Below are 13,811 nucleotides of genomic sequence, written 5' to 3'. Positions count from 1 at the left end.
AGCAGCGCCGGGGGCGTATGCGTGGGGGCGTATGCGTGGGGGCGGGCGGGGAGCGTGCGCGGGGACAGGCAGGGGCGGGGCGCTGGGGGCGGTCGCGCGCGCGGCGGCCGCGAGGTCGCCCCGCCCACGCCTCCGGGTGAGGGTTGCTGCGTCGGGCCTACGTCAGCCGCGGGAAATTCCCCTCCCGCCAGGCTGCTCGCCTCTCGGCTGGGCCAGCACTCGGCTCTCCCCGCTCCGCCCCCTGCCCCTGGCTCCCGTACGGTGGACGGCGACGCTGGGTGACCCGGGGTGCAAGAATTCAGGGGTTGGGAAGGTGTGAGCCGCAAACCCAGCGGAGGGCGGGAAGAAGGAGGAGGCCTCTAGGGTGGTCGGGGGACTGGGGGCCCCGCCAGCAGAGGTCCCTCGGCCTCCTGACTGACTGACTGCGGCCGCCTCCGGCCAGGACGCTGGGAGCTGCCTGCGGGAAGGTGCGGGGAGCGGAGCCATGGCCTCCGGTGAGTGTTCACGGGGCGCGGGCCTGGGCCGGGGGAAAGGAGCTCTTCTGAAGGGGGTCCTGCCGCAGTGAGTTTAGGGAGCTCAGTTTTTGCTGGGGCGCGTTCTGTCTTTAAAATCTCATATGGTAAAATTGTCAGCTTTTAAAAAAGTTACCTGCTTCAGGGTTTGCGTGCAGAATCCAAGCCACGCTCTGTAATTCGATCCTGTTGTCATAGCAGGAACCTTAGAAATTCCCAACGACTTGATTTTAGGATTAGGGAAGTCATAAGCGAACCAAAGGAGGACGAAGAGTTCTCATTAAAAATGTATATGTATTGAAGATGGTGGTTTTATGTTTTAGAACAGGAATGAGGAACCTTCAGACCTCGGGCAAGCTCTCTCCCCCTTTTTAGTTTAATTTCATCAAATGCAAAGAGGTGATCCCCCTTGTACTGACAGTTGTACAAAATGTGGCACGGCTTTAAAAATCATCCGTGGTATTTTAATACGAATTACAAAATCCGTGGTATTTTAAGTGTTAATGTTGCTTCGACCAAGTGTAGGCCGGGCGTGGTGGCTCATGCCTGTAATCCCAGCACTTTGGGAGGCCGAGGCGGGTGGATCACCAGAGGTCAGGAATTTGAGACCAGCCTGGCAAACATGGTGAAACCCCATCTCTACTAAAAATACAAAAATCAGCGGGGCGTGGTGGCGCGCGCCTGTAATCCCAGCTACTCGGGAAGCTGAGGCAGGAGAATCGCTTGAACCTGGGAGGTGGAGGTTGCAGTGAGCCGAGATCGCGCCCCTGCACTCCAGCCTGGGCGACAGAGGGAGACCCTGTCTCTATTTAAAAAAAAAAAAAAAATGTAGTTTTTACTGTGAGATAAAGCTCAAGGTTCCTAATCTGACGAATAGAGACGTTGAATCCCCCTTCCTCCTCGCTGGAAATAAGGGGAAAGAGGAGTTTTAGAATATCCGAGCTTTAAAATAATGGGTAGGAATGAATACAACTTTATCACTTATGTGACTATATATTTTCCCTTAATAAATGCTCGATCTCTCCCTTTTGGCGGGGAATAAGTTTGTAAGAAACATTGCAGAGCAAGAAAGTCTCCTATATACACAGATGTGGTTTGGGGCTGCCTGGAGCTTAAGGTTGAGGGGGACGGGAGAGCCGGGGCGGGGGGATAAATCAAGTAGCCTGGGGTCGAGTTGGTCTTTTACCAGGATTTTGGCAAGGTGAGTGGGGGACACTTTCCAGACAGAGGAAGCAGCGTGAGCAAAGGCAGGGAGGGCTAAACGCATATGTTAAATGCTGTACTAAGAGAATGAAGAGGGGGCCCCGTTTATGAACTTGACTCTTATCCCCAAACTGCCTGGTCCAGTGACCCTCAGAAGTAGGCTGATGTCTAGTAGAGATGAGGAAGTAGGAAGCTTAAAGAACCTTTTTAAAAGGTTGAGCAGAACAATGCCATAGCTATTGCTGTAGGCAGAAAAGGAAATTGGGGTGTTTCACATGACATTTGATTTCAGTTTGTTTGTGGTTGTGAGAATACTAAGTGTAGTTTAAAATATTTCAACTTTCCCTTTTCCCACTTAAGTGACAGCAGACTTTCAGATAATCCTGTAAATTTATGAATTCAAAGCATGTGTAGATTAGAAGTGCTAAGATAACTTCAAATATTTTGTTAATGTATTGGTTATCAGAAAGATTTTGTTTGGAAGTAATGGAGAATGCCTAGCATTATAAGTAAGTTCAGGCTCTTGGCGATTTAATCAAACTTTATTTATATATTGCATGAATTTAATACTTCTAATTTTTTCAGTTGAGAGAGGAAACAACCATTTCTATATAGAGTATTGTAAGACCCACAGGATTTTAAAATGTGATACAATTTAAATTTGTTCATTGACACTGTATTTTGTGCTGTTGTGAGGAGGAAGGATTCCCTAAAAGTAAGGAGGAAATGTTTAAAGAAATGGAAAGTTTTAAAGGTTTAGAAGTTGAAGGGTGATTAACTTTTTGTTTTTTTTTTTTTTTTTTTTTGGTCTTTTCTAAGAGTTGCATTAAAATGGGACTATTTAAAATGTAACAAGTTATTTAAATTGTAATTCAGTTGTTAGAAAACTGCCAGGCCTGGAATAAAAAAAAAAATGTTTAGAGGAATCTGTGTACTTTTCCTTAATCTGTTATAAAGACCTTAGAGAAAGAAAAAGATTCACTAATAAAATTCTAAATTCCTATTCTGTTTTGAAACAGTAATTTAACCGGAAGAGTGACCAAAAAAAAAAAAAAAAAAAAAAAAAGAAATTGCTTAGTTTTTCATTGTCTAGTTTAGATTCTGTTTGTAGTAAGGTAGTATTAAAACCTCAGAAAGTAACTTTTATTCATTACGAAGTATTTAAGAGCATTTCTTCATTTCTTACCAGATGTCATATGTAAATAGGTATATGTAGTTGAATATGTGATAGCTATAATGTAAAAGTAACATAAATCATAATCTTATAAGCAAAATTATGTAATTTAGAATGTAGTTTAAAATCATGTATATAATATGATTCTAAATTTTGTTTAGATAAGTTAGCAGATTAATTAGGATTTCACAGCTTGTATTAAGCTGCCTTTCGTTGCTTTTTAAAAAAATTACACCTTGATCACAGTCTTTTGACATAATTAATAATAGATATAGTGAAGAAAAATGTTTCCAAACCCATCTAAGGTATGCATAGTAGGCAGTTGTTGCTTTTGTATATTTATTCTATTTAATATAAGTAAAATTAGATATTTTATGTCTGAATTTAAACCTTCTCATTGTTCCAGTAAAAAGAGCAAAATGTCTTTGTGTGGCATATAGCTCTGTTAACTAATAATTAGTGCTTTGGTAAAATGTTCTAAAATTTAGATAATTTATTTTTCTTCACATTTTTCTTAGTATGGTTCTTCTGTGTCACACAATAGGAAGTACAGAAATGAATTGTTTTTGTAAACCTCACTTCTTACCAACTATTTGTAGTGTGAATTTCAAGAGAATTGTTGTTTTTCTCGATTAAAGGGGAGAAATGGAAGTAAGTGTGAGGCAACTTAATCTTTAATAACAGAGCTGGAAGTTAGGAATGGATAGCTACAGTAAATGACTTCTTTTTTTAAGTAAAATGCCACACATGAGCATGAATGTTTCAGAAATGCAACACATGAAAAAATAGAAATAACAATGGAGTTAAATAATTAAGGTGACGTATGATAGGCACGATAAAGGGAATGAGTTAATGTAATGACTAGGGAGGAGCCAGACAATGAATCATAATTAGGAACATCTAGGTTATGCATAGTATCTTTCTCAAATACAATTTAAGGGACTCAGAATTTCATTTTGTTCCAACTTTCTCTCATATGGGTTCTCTGAAAATGATTTTGTTTGTAGGCACATGACCCAAATATTGCATGGGATAAAATTGTTTTTCTGAAATTCATATTTATCTGGGCCTCCTCTGTTTTTATTTTTAAAACAGAGGTGATTTGGTCTTGCCATTTGTTTTTAACTTTAATACCTGTATAATCTAGGACAGCTTTTAAAATTTATTTATTTTACCCTGGCACGTGCAAGAGTTTTTTCAAGACTTACCTTTTTTCCTCCTTGGTAACAGAATCCCTATTGCCAGAATCTTTTACAGTTTTTACCTTGTAGTGCATAAATCAGTTGAATACTCATCTGAAAATTTCCTTTCTTTGATTCTTAAGGCCCAGTTGAAAGTCAGCCTGATGTATTGGAGTAATAAAGTCAGCCTGATGTATTGGAGTAATAAAGTCAGCCTGATATATTGGCATAGCCTTTGGCTGATGAGAGACCTGGTTTGAGGAAAAAAATAATAGATCTTATTTTCTTTTTCTCCAAATTGAGTAGAGGTGATATTTGGAAAAATATATATTGTTAGCTCCATTGGCTCCTTTAGGTCTCAGGCAAAGTCTGTCACCCAGGACCTTTATGAGAGACATGCAGTCTAGTCAGCTATTCTCAACTGTGGTGTTGACACACTGGTGTGACAATCATTTGTGTGATGTGTTGCAAGAGTTAAAATATTTGTGTTGTAAATTATTTTCTTTTTAAATAAATGAGAGCATTTGAAGTTTATCTCTATATTGTCATTTTTCTTGCTTGCATTTGAATAAGGTTCTTTTTTAAGTGGGAGATAAACACAAGTTCAAGTTACAAGTAGCCAGAATTGCTTTGCCTAATTTACTCATGTCCCAGTCCATATTTGTACCTGAATTTTTAGATTACTTCTCTCAATATGTGCATTGTTGCTTCCACTTCATGTTTTAAGACAATTATTCTTAATCAGGAGTGTTAGAATTTCTTGGAAGGCTTTTTCAGAAACATGTATCTGGGCTTTAAAAGCTATGAAGATTTCTTTATCTTCTAAACATCTCAAGTGGGGTAAGGACATGTATGTTTTGAAAAAACTACCTAGGTGATTCTGATGTACATCCCCAGTATGAACTCTGTTCTAGGGGTTTCTTTGGATCTAAATACTCATTTGGCTATACCAGGATGCATTATCTTCTTAAATTAAGTTTCATTTATTTTAGATTGCAGATTATGTGCTGTGTCAGTTATTACCTCCAGTTGCTTTTATGCTTGTTTTTTAAATTTGGCACTGCCATATTAGCATACCATTCATAATTCATTTTTATTATAACTTCATATAATTTTCAACTTTAGTTTTATCATGTGTAAGATAGGATAATAATTTCTATTATTTTTCAAATGGAGATTAAAGTTAAGAGGATCAAATGAGAAATGTATATAAAGGGGTCTTAAAATAATGTTATAATTACAATAATTAGCTTTTTTTTCTGTATACTTGATGCTGGTTGCTAATTCTAGCAATAAAGTGTTTGTTAATAATGTGTCTATTTCCGATAATTTATGATCCATTTAAACATTTATTTCAATGTAATTTTTTTATTTTAAAAACTCATGCTTTATTAGATAGGCACTATGTTTTAAAATAGCACTCTTTCTTGCCTAAGTGCAAATAAAAACATAGATATATCTTACAAACATTTTGGCTGTATTTTAGATGTTATTCTGATGTATATTAGCCTTTTAAAATACTATTCAGAATATAGGGGTCAGTCCCAGCTTTGCATAGTATTGCTTAAAGAAAAATACAGTAATCGATTTGTTTAGAGTCAATTTTGGAGACGTTTTGGTGCTTTTCAAAACTGTGGCGATTTGAGGTTATCTTAGTTAAGAGTACTTACTTTCCCTACAATTTCCTGATTTATGTTTTACCCTCTTGCACTCCATAGATGACTACATTTCAACACATTTTATATTCAGAAAGAATGGCACTGTGCAAAGCACAGTACTGAGGAAGGAGATAACTGGTGCATTGTACTGATGCATTATATAAATGATTTATAGCTGGGAAGTTTTTTAAAAATAATAAACACAGATAAATCAAAATAGGAATGAGTATGAGGAAATACTGAGGTGTAGCAATCCTGGTACCTACAAAGCACTATTTTTTTTTCCTTAGTAGTGGAATCTAATTAAAAAATCTGACTAATCACTTATATGATTATTTAACGTTTGAATAACTTGTATAAACAAAAGACCTTAAGATTTTTTAGTCATTCATTCAATAGATGTTTAATGAATATCTCTGTACAAGGCACTGATGAGTTAAACACAATTTCTGCCTTCAAGTAGCTTGAAGAAAAACAAGTAGCTTTATCTCAAGAAGAAATAAGACGGTAAGTTTTCCCTAAATTACAGTTATTTGGAATAATTGCTATACACAGAATACTATGGTATTTTAAAGGAGGGGAGATTATTTCCAGCTGGGGGAATGTAGAGTATTACAGTATACTGTGTTACTTGGTTGTAATACTCTACATTCCCCCAGCTTGTTAATTTTTACTAATTAAGAGCTTCTGCAGTAGGAAAAATAAATTCCAAGGACTTTAAATACTCAATATTATATGATAACTGATATTTATGTAATTTTTACTATTTAAAAATATTTAATCTTTTCAACAACTACTTTTCTGTTCTTTTTATAAACAATCTAAAGAAGTGTCATGTAACCAATGAAGTTTTGGGGTTTTTTGTTGTTGTTTTTGTGTTTTGTTTTTTTTTTGAGACGGAGTCTCACTCTGTCACCCAGGCTAGAGTGCAGTGGTACAATCTTGGCTCACTGCAGCCTCCACCTCCTGGGTTCAAGCAATTCTCTTGCCTCAGTCTCCCAAGTAGCTGGGATTACAGGTGCCTGCCACCACATCCCGCTAATTTTTTGTATTTTTAGTAGAGATGGGGTTTCACCATGTTTTCCAGGCTGGTCTGGAACTCCTGACCTCAAGTGATCCACCCACTTTGGCCTCCCAAAGTGCTGGGATTACAGGTATGAGCCACCATGCCCAGCCTCAGTGAAATATTTGAATGCTCACTATGAACCTAGCAGTTTTATTCACACTCTCTCCTCCCAAAGTTAAACACTTATCATTAACGATGTCATTTTATATCAGTTTCCCACCAAGACACCTTTAAATAAGTAGTGGGCAGGGATTTATTTGGCCTTTACTTCAGCCACATAAATTATTTAAAATGTGACTTAAAAAGTAATGTTGATTTTAACAGTTTTTAAGAGGAAAATATACTTTCTTAAATACTCCTACAAGGATATATAAGGGTATGAAATATTTGAAATTGCAATGTGAATTTGAAATATTTAAAATATGCAAGGATAAAATTGTGAAATACTCATCTGCATATCTTATGTTTTTGAGTAAAACTGAAATAAGGATTATGAACTTGTTTAGGTTAAAGTCAGTTTTCTCTGGCTCTTCATCTTCTGAATAAACAAATAGGTAGTAGATTCAAACACAGGGAGTTTACACCATACAGAATAAAATTGAAAGTTACAGTAATACTTTATTCAGTAACCCAAAGTAGAAGCCATGGAATCATCAATGATTCTTTAATTTCTGAGCTATCAGTGATTCTTTAATTTCTCTTAACCCTACTGTTCAGGCACCAGGTGCTGTCAATTTTATCTTTTAAATAATCCTTCATTCATTTTATCACTGCCATATATCAGACATACCCTCATCATTGCCCACATTATTATAGTGGTCTCTAAACTGATGACGTTGCTTTCTTTTTTCTATCTGTTCACTGTGACTAAAAGTTTTACTCTAAAATGCAAATCTGATCATGTGATTTGCCTGCATCAAAATATTCATTGATTTCATCACACATAAAATGAAATCCACATTGCCAAGTGTGCTCTGACTTTTAGTTCTCTTTTTAAGAGAGAGAGTGTATTCCATTTACATTGGTGATTCTTAAATAAACCCTCCTCTGTGGACACACTGTTCCCTTTTCCCTAGAATACCTACCTTTTTCCTCTTCATTTCCTCCGCTCTTTTGCTTCATTAACCGCTCTTTTTCCACTGACACAGTTGGGCATTCCTGACTCTTTCGCTCTTATTTCCGCAGAATTTTGTTAGTGCTTTCCTTCCTTCTGTAGTCTAATAATGTATGTTGTTTGCCTTGCTCTTCTATAAGGTCCTTTAGAGTGACAGTTGGGATACCACCATAGTATCACTAAATCATTGTTTTCAAGAAAGCATCTGAAATAATAGACACCATTTTTTTTTTATTTTTTATTTTTTTACACTTTAAGTTTTAGGGTACGTGTACACATCGTGCGGCTTTGTTACATATGTATACATGTGCCATGTTGGTGTGCTGCACCCATTAACTTGTCATTTAACGTTAGGTATATCTCCTAATGCTTTCCCTCCCCCCTTCCCCCACCCCACAACAGGCCCTGGTGTGTGATGTTCCCCTTCCTGTGTCCATGTGTTCTCATTGTTCAATTCCCACCTATGAGTGAGAACATGCGGTGTTTGGTTTTTTGTCCTCGCGATAGTTTGCTGAGAATGATGGTTTCCAGCTTCATCTATGTCCCTACAAAGGACATGAGCTTATCCTTTTTTATGGCTGCATAGTATTCCATGGTGTATATGTGCCACATTTTCTTAATCCAGTCTATCATTGTTGGACATTTGGGTTGGTTCCAAGTCTTTGCTATTGTGAAGAGTACCGCAATAAACATACTTGTGCATGTGTCTTTATAGCAGCATGATTTATAATCTTTTGGGTATATACCCAGTAATGGGATGGCTGGGTCAAATGGTATTTCTAGTTCTAGATCCCTGAGGAATCGCCACACTGACTTCCACAATGGTTGAACTAGCTTACAGTCCCACCAACTGTGTAAAAGTGTTCCTATTTCTTCACATCGTCTCCAGCACCTGTTGTTTCCTGACTTTTTAATGATAGCCATTCTAACTGGTGTAAGATGGTATCTCATTGTGGTTTTGATTTGCATTTCTCTGATGGCCAGTGATGATGAGCATTTTTTCACGTAGACACCATTTATTGAATGTATATGTATATATGACACTTCGTAAGAATTTAGCATATATAATCTGTCATCTTCACAACAACCCAATGAGGTAGGTGCTATTATGATTATTCCTATTTTACAGAGGAGGAAACTAAGAGATTTTTAATTTTAATAACATTTCCTTGGTCTTACTGTTAAGAAGTAGCTGGGGTAGGATTCTAAAGGCCTCTTCTCCATAGTGTTCTGATAAGGCCCACTATGTTACCATTTCTCAGGATTGCTTGCGTTCTAACAGGATAAGCCTTAGTCAGCACTAAAGTGATTAAGGGACACATTATTATTATTTTTTAATGGAAAACATCTTCACACCCCTATTAACTCCCCTACTTGCAAGTACAGTTGAGTGTCTATTTACCTTTTCCCCCACAATTTGGATAATAAAAGTAAAGTTGCATACATTTTAAATAGCTTTATTGACATATAATTTATGTACAACAAACTGTACTTTTAAAGTATGCAATTTGACAAGTTTTGACATATGTATACAACCTTGGAATCATCATCACAAGATAATGTCCCCCCTACCTTTCCTATCCACCATATATCCCTGTTCTTAGGCAACCAGTGATCTGCTATCGTTCATTGTATATTACTTTACATATCCTAGGGTTTCATATAAATGGAATCATACAGTATGTGCTCTTCTGGTCTAACTTCTTTCACACAGCATAATCATTTTGAGAGTCGTCCATGTTATTATATGTAGCAGCAGTTCATTCTGCAGATGCATATTTTGAATTTTAGTTATTATAGAAAGTGAATACTTTTTTTTCTCTATTATGTCTCTAGAAAAGGTTTGCATGGGACTGATTGCACATTCTTTGAGCCTAAAGTCCCTCCTGGGGCTTGTTTTGATATACTGTGTGTAAGTCCTTTAATATTGGAATCGAGATATAAAAAACTTACATATGCTTCTGCAAGGATTTAAATGCATTTTCATTTTCAGTGAATGGTCTTTTCATTCAGTATTATGAATATGATGTAAAATCAAGCAGTTAAATATATTTAACTCACTTTAGGAGTGTGATATTTTACTTCTGAATACTGCCTTCTTTACCCTTCTTGGGGAATCTTGGGGGAAACCCTTCTGCTAGGTCTCACGTGGGAGGCAGATATCTCTGAAGTGGTTATCTCAGAACTTCATATTGACGTTAGCTATAGATATTAAGCTATAAAGTGCTAACCAGTCAATATGGTTTGAATGACTTGTTTTGACACTACATAGGGACTCAATTTGAATGGGAAAAAAAGGTGCCTCTCCCAGCCAATCTCCAGGATAACATTTCGGCCTTGTTATTTAATGTTAGGAGGAAAAAAATCTTTGTTTTAGTCTGCTGTTATGAAAAAAACAGAAGTGTTAAAATCCATTATTAATTGCTATGTTAATCTCACTGACCTCCTCCTTTTTAAAAACTTTTCAGGTGCGTATAACCCGTATATAGAGATAATTGAACAACCCAGGCAGAGGGGAATGCGTTTTAGATACAAATGTGAAGGGCGATCAGCAGGCAGCATTCCAGGGGAGCACAGCACAGACAACAACCGAACATACCCTTCTATCCAGGTAATAGACCCTTCTTCTGTGTCTATCTCACTATTAGTTGCTTCATATATTAGCTATAGCAATTATTTTAAAGGGCCAGTTTCTTCACAGTCATCTCCACAGGTTTATCTTTTTCTTTTTTCCTTTTTTTTTAAAAACGGATCTGTCAAAAAGACATCTATTAGATAGATGTCTAAGGACATTTCTTAAATATAAAATGGAGTCTTCCCCACTGCAGATAGTTCTATGGTGCTTGTGTATTAACCTAAGTAGAGCGACTCAGTGTTGAGAGTACACTGGCAGCTTTTGGATCATGTTCTTTTTCATGGAACACAGAGATAATAAGGAAAAACCATTCTCTGCAGAGGTGAGTGATATTCTGTAGATTAAACATGGATTTGAGAACTCAATCATAATTCTTCTTGGCTAGTCTTAGGGCTAGAACATTTTTTTCTCCTTTTTCTTAACTTTATTGCTTGTCTCTGATTCTCTGGGTCATTGACTGATTTGAAATACCACTTTATAAATACAGTTTTTTCACATTAGCATAAATTTTAAAAAGCTTTTGACCAAAAATGACTTTGGTAAACATACTAATAGTTATAAGATGTACTAAATTTATTTATTTATTTATTTTTGAGACGGAGTTTCACACTTGTCGCCCAGGCTGGAGTGCAATGTCATGATCTCAGCTCACTGCAACCTCCGCCTCCTGGGTTCAAGTGATTCTCCTGCCTCAGCCTACCGAGTAGCTGGGATTACAGACGCCCACCACCACGCCCAGCTGATTTTTGTATTTTTTAGTAGAGACGGGGTTTCACCATGTTGGCCAGGCTGGTCTCCAACTCTTGACCTCAGGTGATCCACCCATCTCGGCCTCCCAAAGCGCTGGGATTATAGGCGTGAGCCACTGCGTCCAGCCAAGATTTACTAAATTTATTTATTTTTTTATTTTTTATGTTTTTGAGACGGAGTCTCACTCTGTTGCCCAGGCTGGAGGGCAGTGGCGTGATCTCGGCTCACTGCAAGCTCCATCTCCCAGGTTCAAGCAGTTCTCCCGTCTCAGCCTCCCGAGTAGCTGGGACTACAGGCGCCCCCCACCACGCCCAGCTAATTTTTGTATTTTTAGTAGAGACAGGGTTTCACCATGTTAGCCAGGATGGTCTCAATCTCCTGACCTCGTGATCCGCCTGCCTTGGTCTCCCAAAGTGCTGAGATTACAGGTGTGAGCCAACATGCCCAGCCCAATGTACTAAATTTCTATTTTCTATTTGTAAACTATTTTTCTTTGACTTTCAATGAAGGGTTTATCCTTTAAATGCCAATTAAAAACTTTAATGGCAAAGTAGATTTTGAAAAGTGTTGCTTTTTGTTTTTGTTTTTGAAAAGTGTTACTTTTATCAACAGATCTTAATTCACTGTTTTATAACTAGATTATTTACAAAATCTATTCTGTTGATGAACTTAAAGGGAATTGCTGAATTATAGAATAAACCAATGGCAAAATTATATATATTGAATTCCAGATTTCTATTTTTATCACATTTTTGGCAGTAATACGGATTTGGGTTATCTAAGTCTTTTAAATGTTAAAATGGATGAGATGCTAATAAAAAGCAAATAAGGAAATACTATTTGTCCAGTTTTTTGAGTCATTTTTAAACTTTTCTTCATAATTCATCTTATCCTATGCATCTCTATTTCTAAGATATATATTTTTACCATTCCAGTAGGTCCTAAACACTTTACAGCTTGAGTTTTGTATTTGCCTACTTATAGTCTTGAGCAATTACCTTCTCTTTCATACAGAAAGAAATGTAATACTTCTTGGTTACTTTCAAATTCTATTTAAATTCAAAATTATGGATTTTAGTGCCCTCTACCTTGTAAGCTACCCATTCTTACTTTACCTTGCTCCTTTGTGGTATGCTGGTTTTTATAGTCCCTGCTTTGTTCTTGCAACTTTACTAGCTTTCAAACTAAGCATTAATTCCTGTCCTCCTTCCTCTTCCATGTTAAACTCTCCTTTTTACTCTGTGTTCTAGCTATACTTTCTATGTGAAATTTGATGTTGTTAAACTCAATTTGATTTATTGCCTATTCTAGAGTAAACACTTGGGGTATGCTTACTGAACAAATATTTTTGTGAAGTGAAATGTCACATATTAAGTAAAATGATCATATTTATGTGCTATCCTTTCCAATATGGCTTAAATATATTTTCAAGGAATGTTTATGGTATGACAGTACGTTAAAGAGCTGGGCATTTAGTGACTTAACATCTGTTTTCTCATGTTCTATGGATAAAATTTGGGTAGAGTTTTACTTGTTTTGAAAGGAAAATAAGCCCAGTCAAATGATATGACCAATTGAAATTAGGGCAGAAAATATGTCAAGAAACTGAGAGGTAAGTTCTTCTGTACTGGTATTCTCTGGAAAGTTTCATCTAAACTGCAGTTGTTCGTCAGTTGGATTTTATTTATCTCGTGCCAATTACATTATAATTAATGTAAATTGAATTCTCATTTCGTAGATCAGTTTATAATGCAATCTATTTGGATCATGTATTTAATTTCCCCCTTTTTTCAGATTATGAACTATTATGGAAAAGGAAAAGTGAGAATTACATTAGTAACAAAGAATGACCCATATAAACCTCATCCTCATGATTTAGTTGGAAAAGACTGCAGAGACGGCTACTATGAAGCGGAATTTGGACAAGAACGCAGACCTTTGTTGTAAGTACACAGTTACAGACATCTTCAGAAATAAGATAAGACATAGGATGTTTTGTTTCTTCTCCATGACAATCTGTTACTTTTTAGCAGAATAATTTTCTCATTCTACTTCTATTTACTATATTTTACACTTACATTTTTACTATTTGCATTAGAACTACCCTTTCATTCTTTATTAGTAGACACATCTTATGATAGTTAGGAAGACATTTTTATTGTTATTAAAAGTAAATGTAAACTGCTTGTATACTGTGATTTCCTTTCTTGGGGTGGACAGTTTTTGAAATAATTTTTCACTCTGTCTTTTTTTTTTTTTTTTGAGATGGAGTTTTACCCTTGTTGCCTAGGCTAAAGTGCAATGGCGCAATCTCGGCTCACTGCAACCTCCACCTCCTGGGTTCAAGCGATTCTTCTGCCTCAGCCTCCCGAGTAGCTGGGATTACAGGCATGCACCACCACGCCTGGCTAATTTTTTTGTATTTTTAGTAGAGATGGGGTTTCTCCATGTTGGTCAGGCTGGTCTGGAACTCCCGACCTCAGGTGATCTGCCTGCCTCGGCCTTCCAAAGTGCTGGG

The 13,811-nt window shown here is 36.9% G+C and overlaps 1 protein-coding gene across 3 annotated transcripts in view; it reads left to right on the top strand.

The window, feature by feature from the left end:
- The first annotated feature begins 98 nt into the window (after positions 1-98).
- REL (REL proto-oncogene, NF-kB subunit) overlaps positions 99-13,811 on the top strand; it is a 50,470-nt gene continuing 36,757 nt past the window's right edge. The window contains exons 1-3 of one of the 3 annotated variants that reach the window (XM_003830863.5): positions 99-494; positions 10,377-10,519; positions 13,088-13,236. In XM_003830863.5, the coding sequence (XP_003830911.2) occupies positions 485-494; positions 10,377-10,519; positions 13,088-13,236 (302 nt within the window). In that variant the 5' untranslated portion in view covers positions 99-484. The remainder of the gene's footprint in view (positions 495-10,376; positions 10,520-13,087; positions 13,237-13,811) is intronic. The other 2 variants (XM_034953207.3, XM_034953208.3) reach the window with 2 other exon arrangements.

Source organism: Pan paniscus, chromosome 12 (genome assembly GCF_029289425.2).
Source record: "Pan paniscus chromosome 12, NHGRI_mPanPan1-v2.0_pri, whole genome shotgun sequence".
In the NCBI taxonomy this organism is placed as follows: domain Eukaryota; kingdom Metazoa; phylum Chordata; class Mammalia; order Primates; family Hominidae; genus Pan; species Pan paniscus.
The sequence above is the reverse complement of the archived record's forward strand: the minus strand, read 5'-3'. Positions and strand labels throughout refer to the sequence as shown.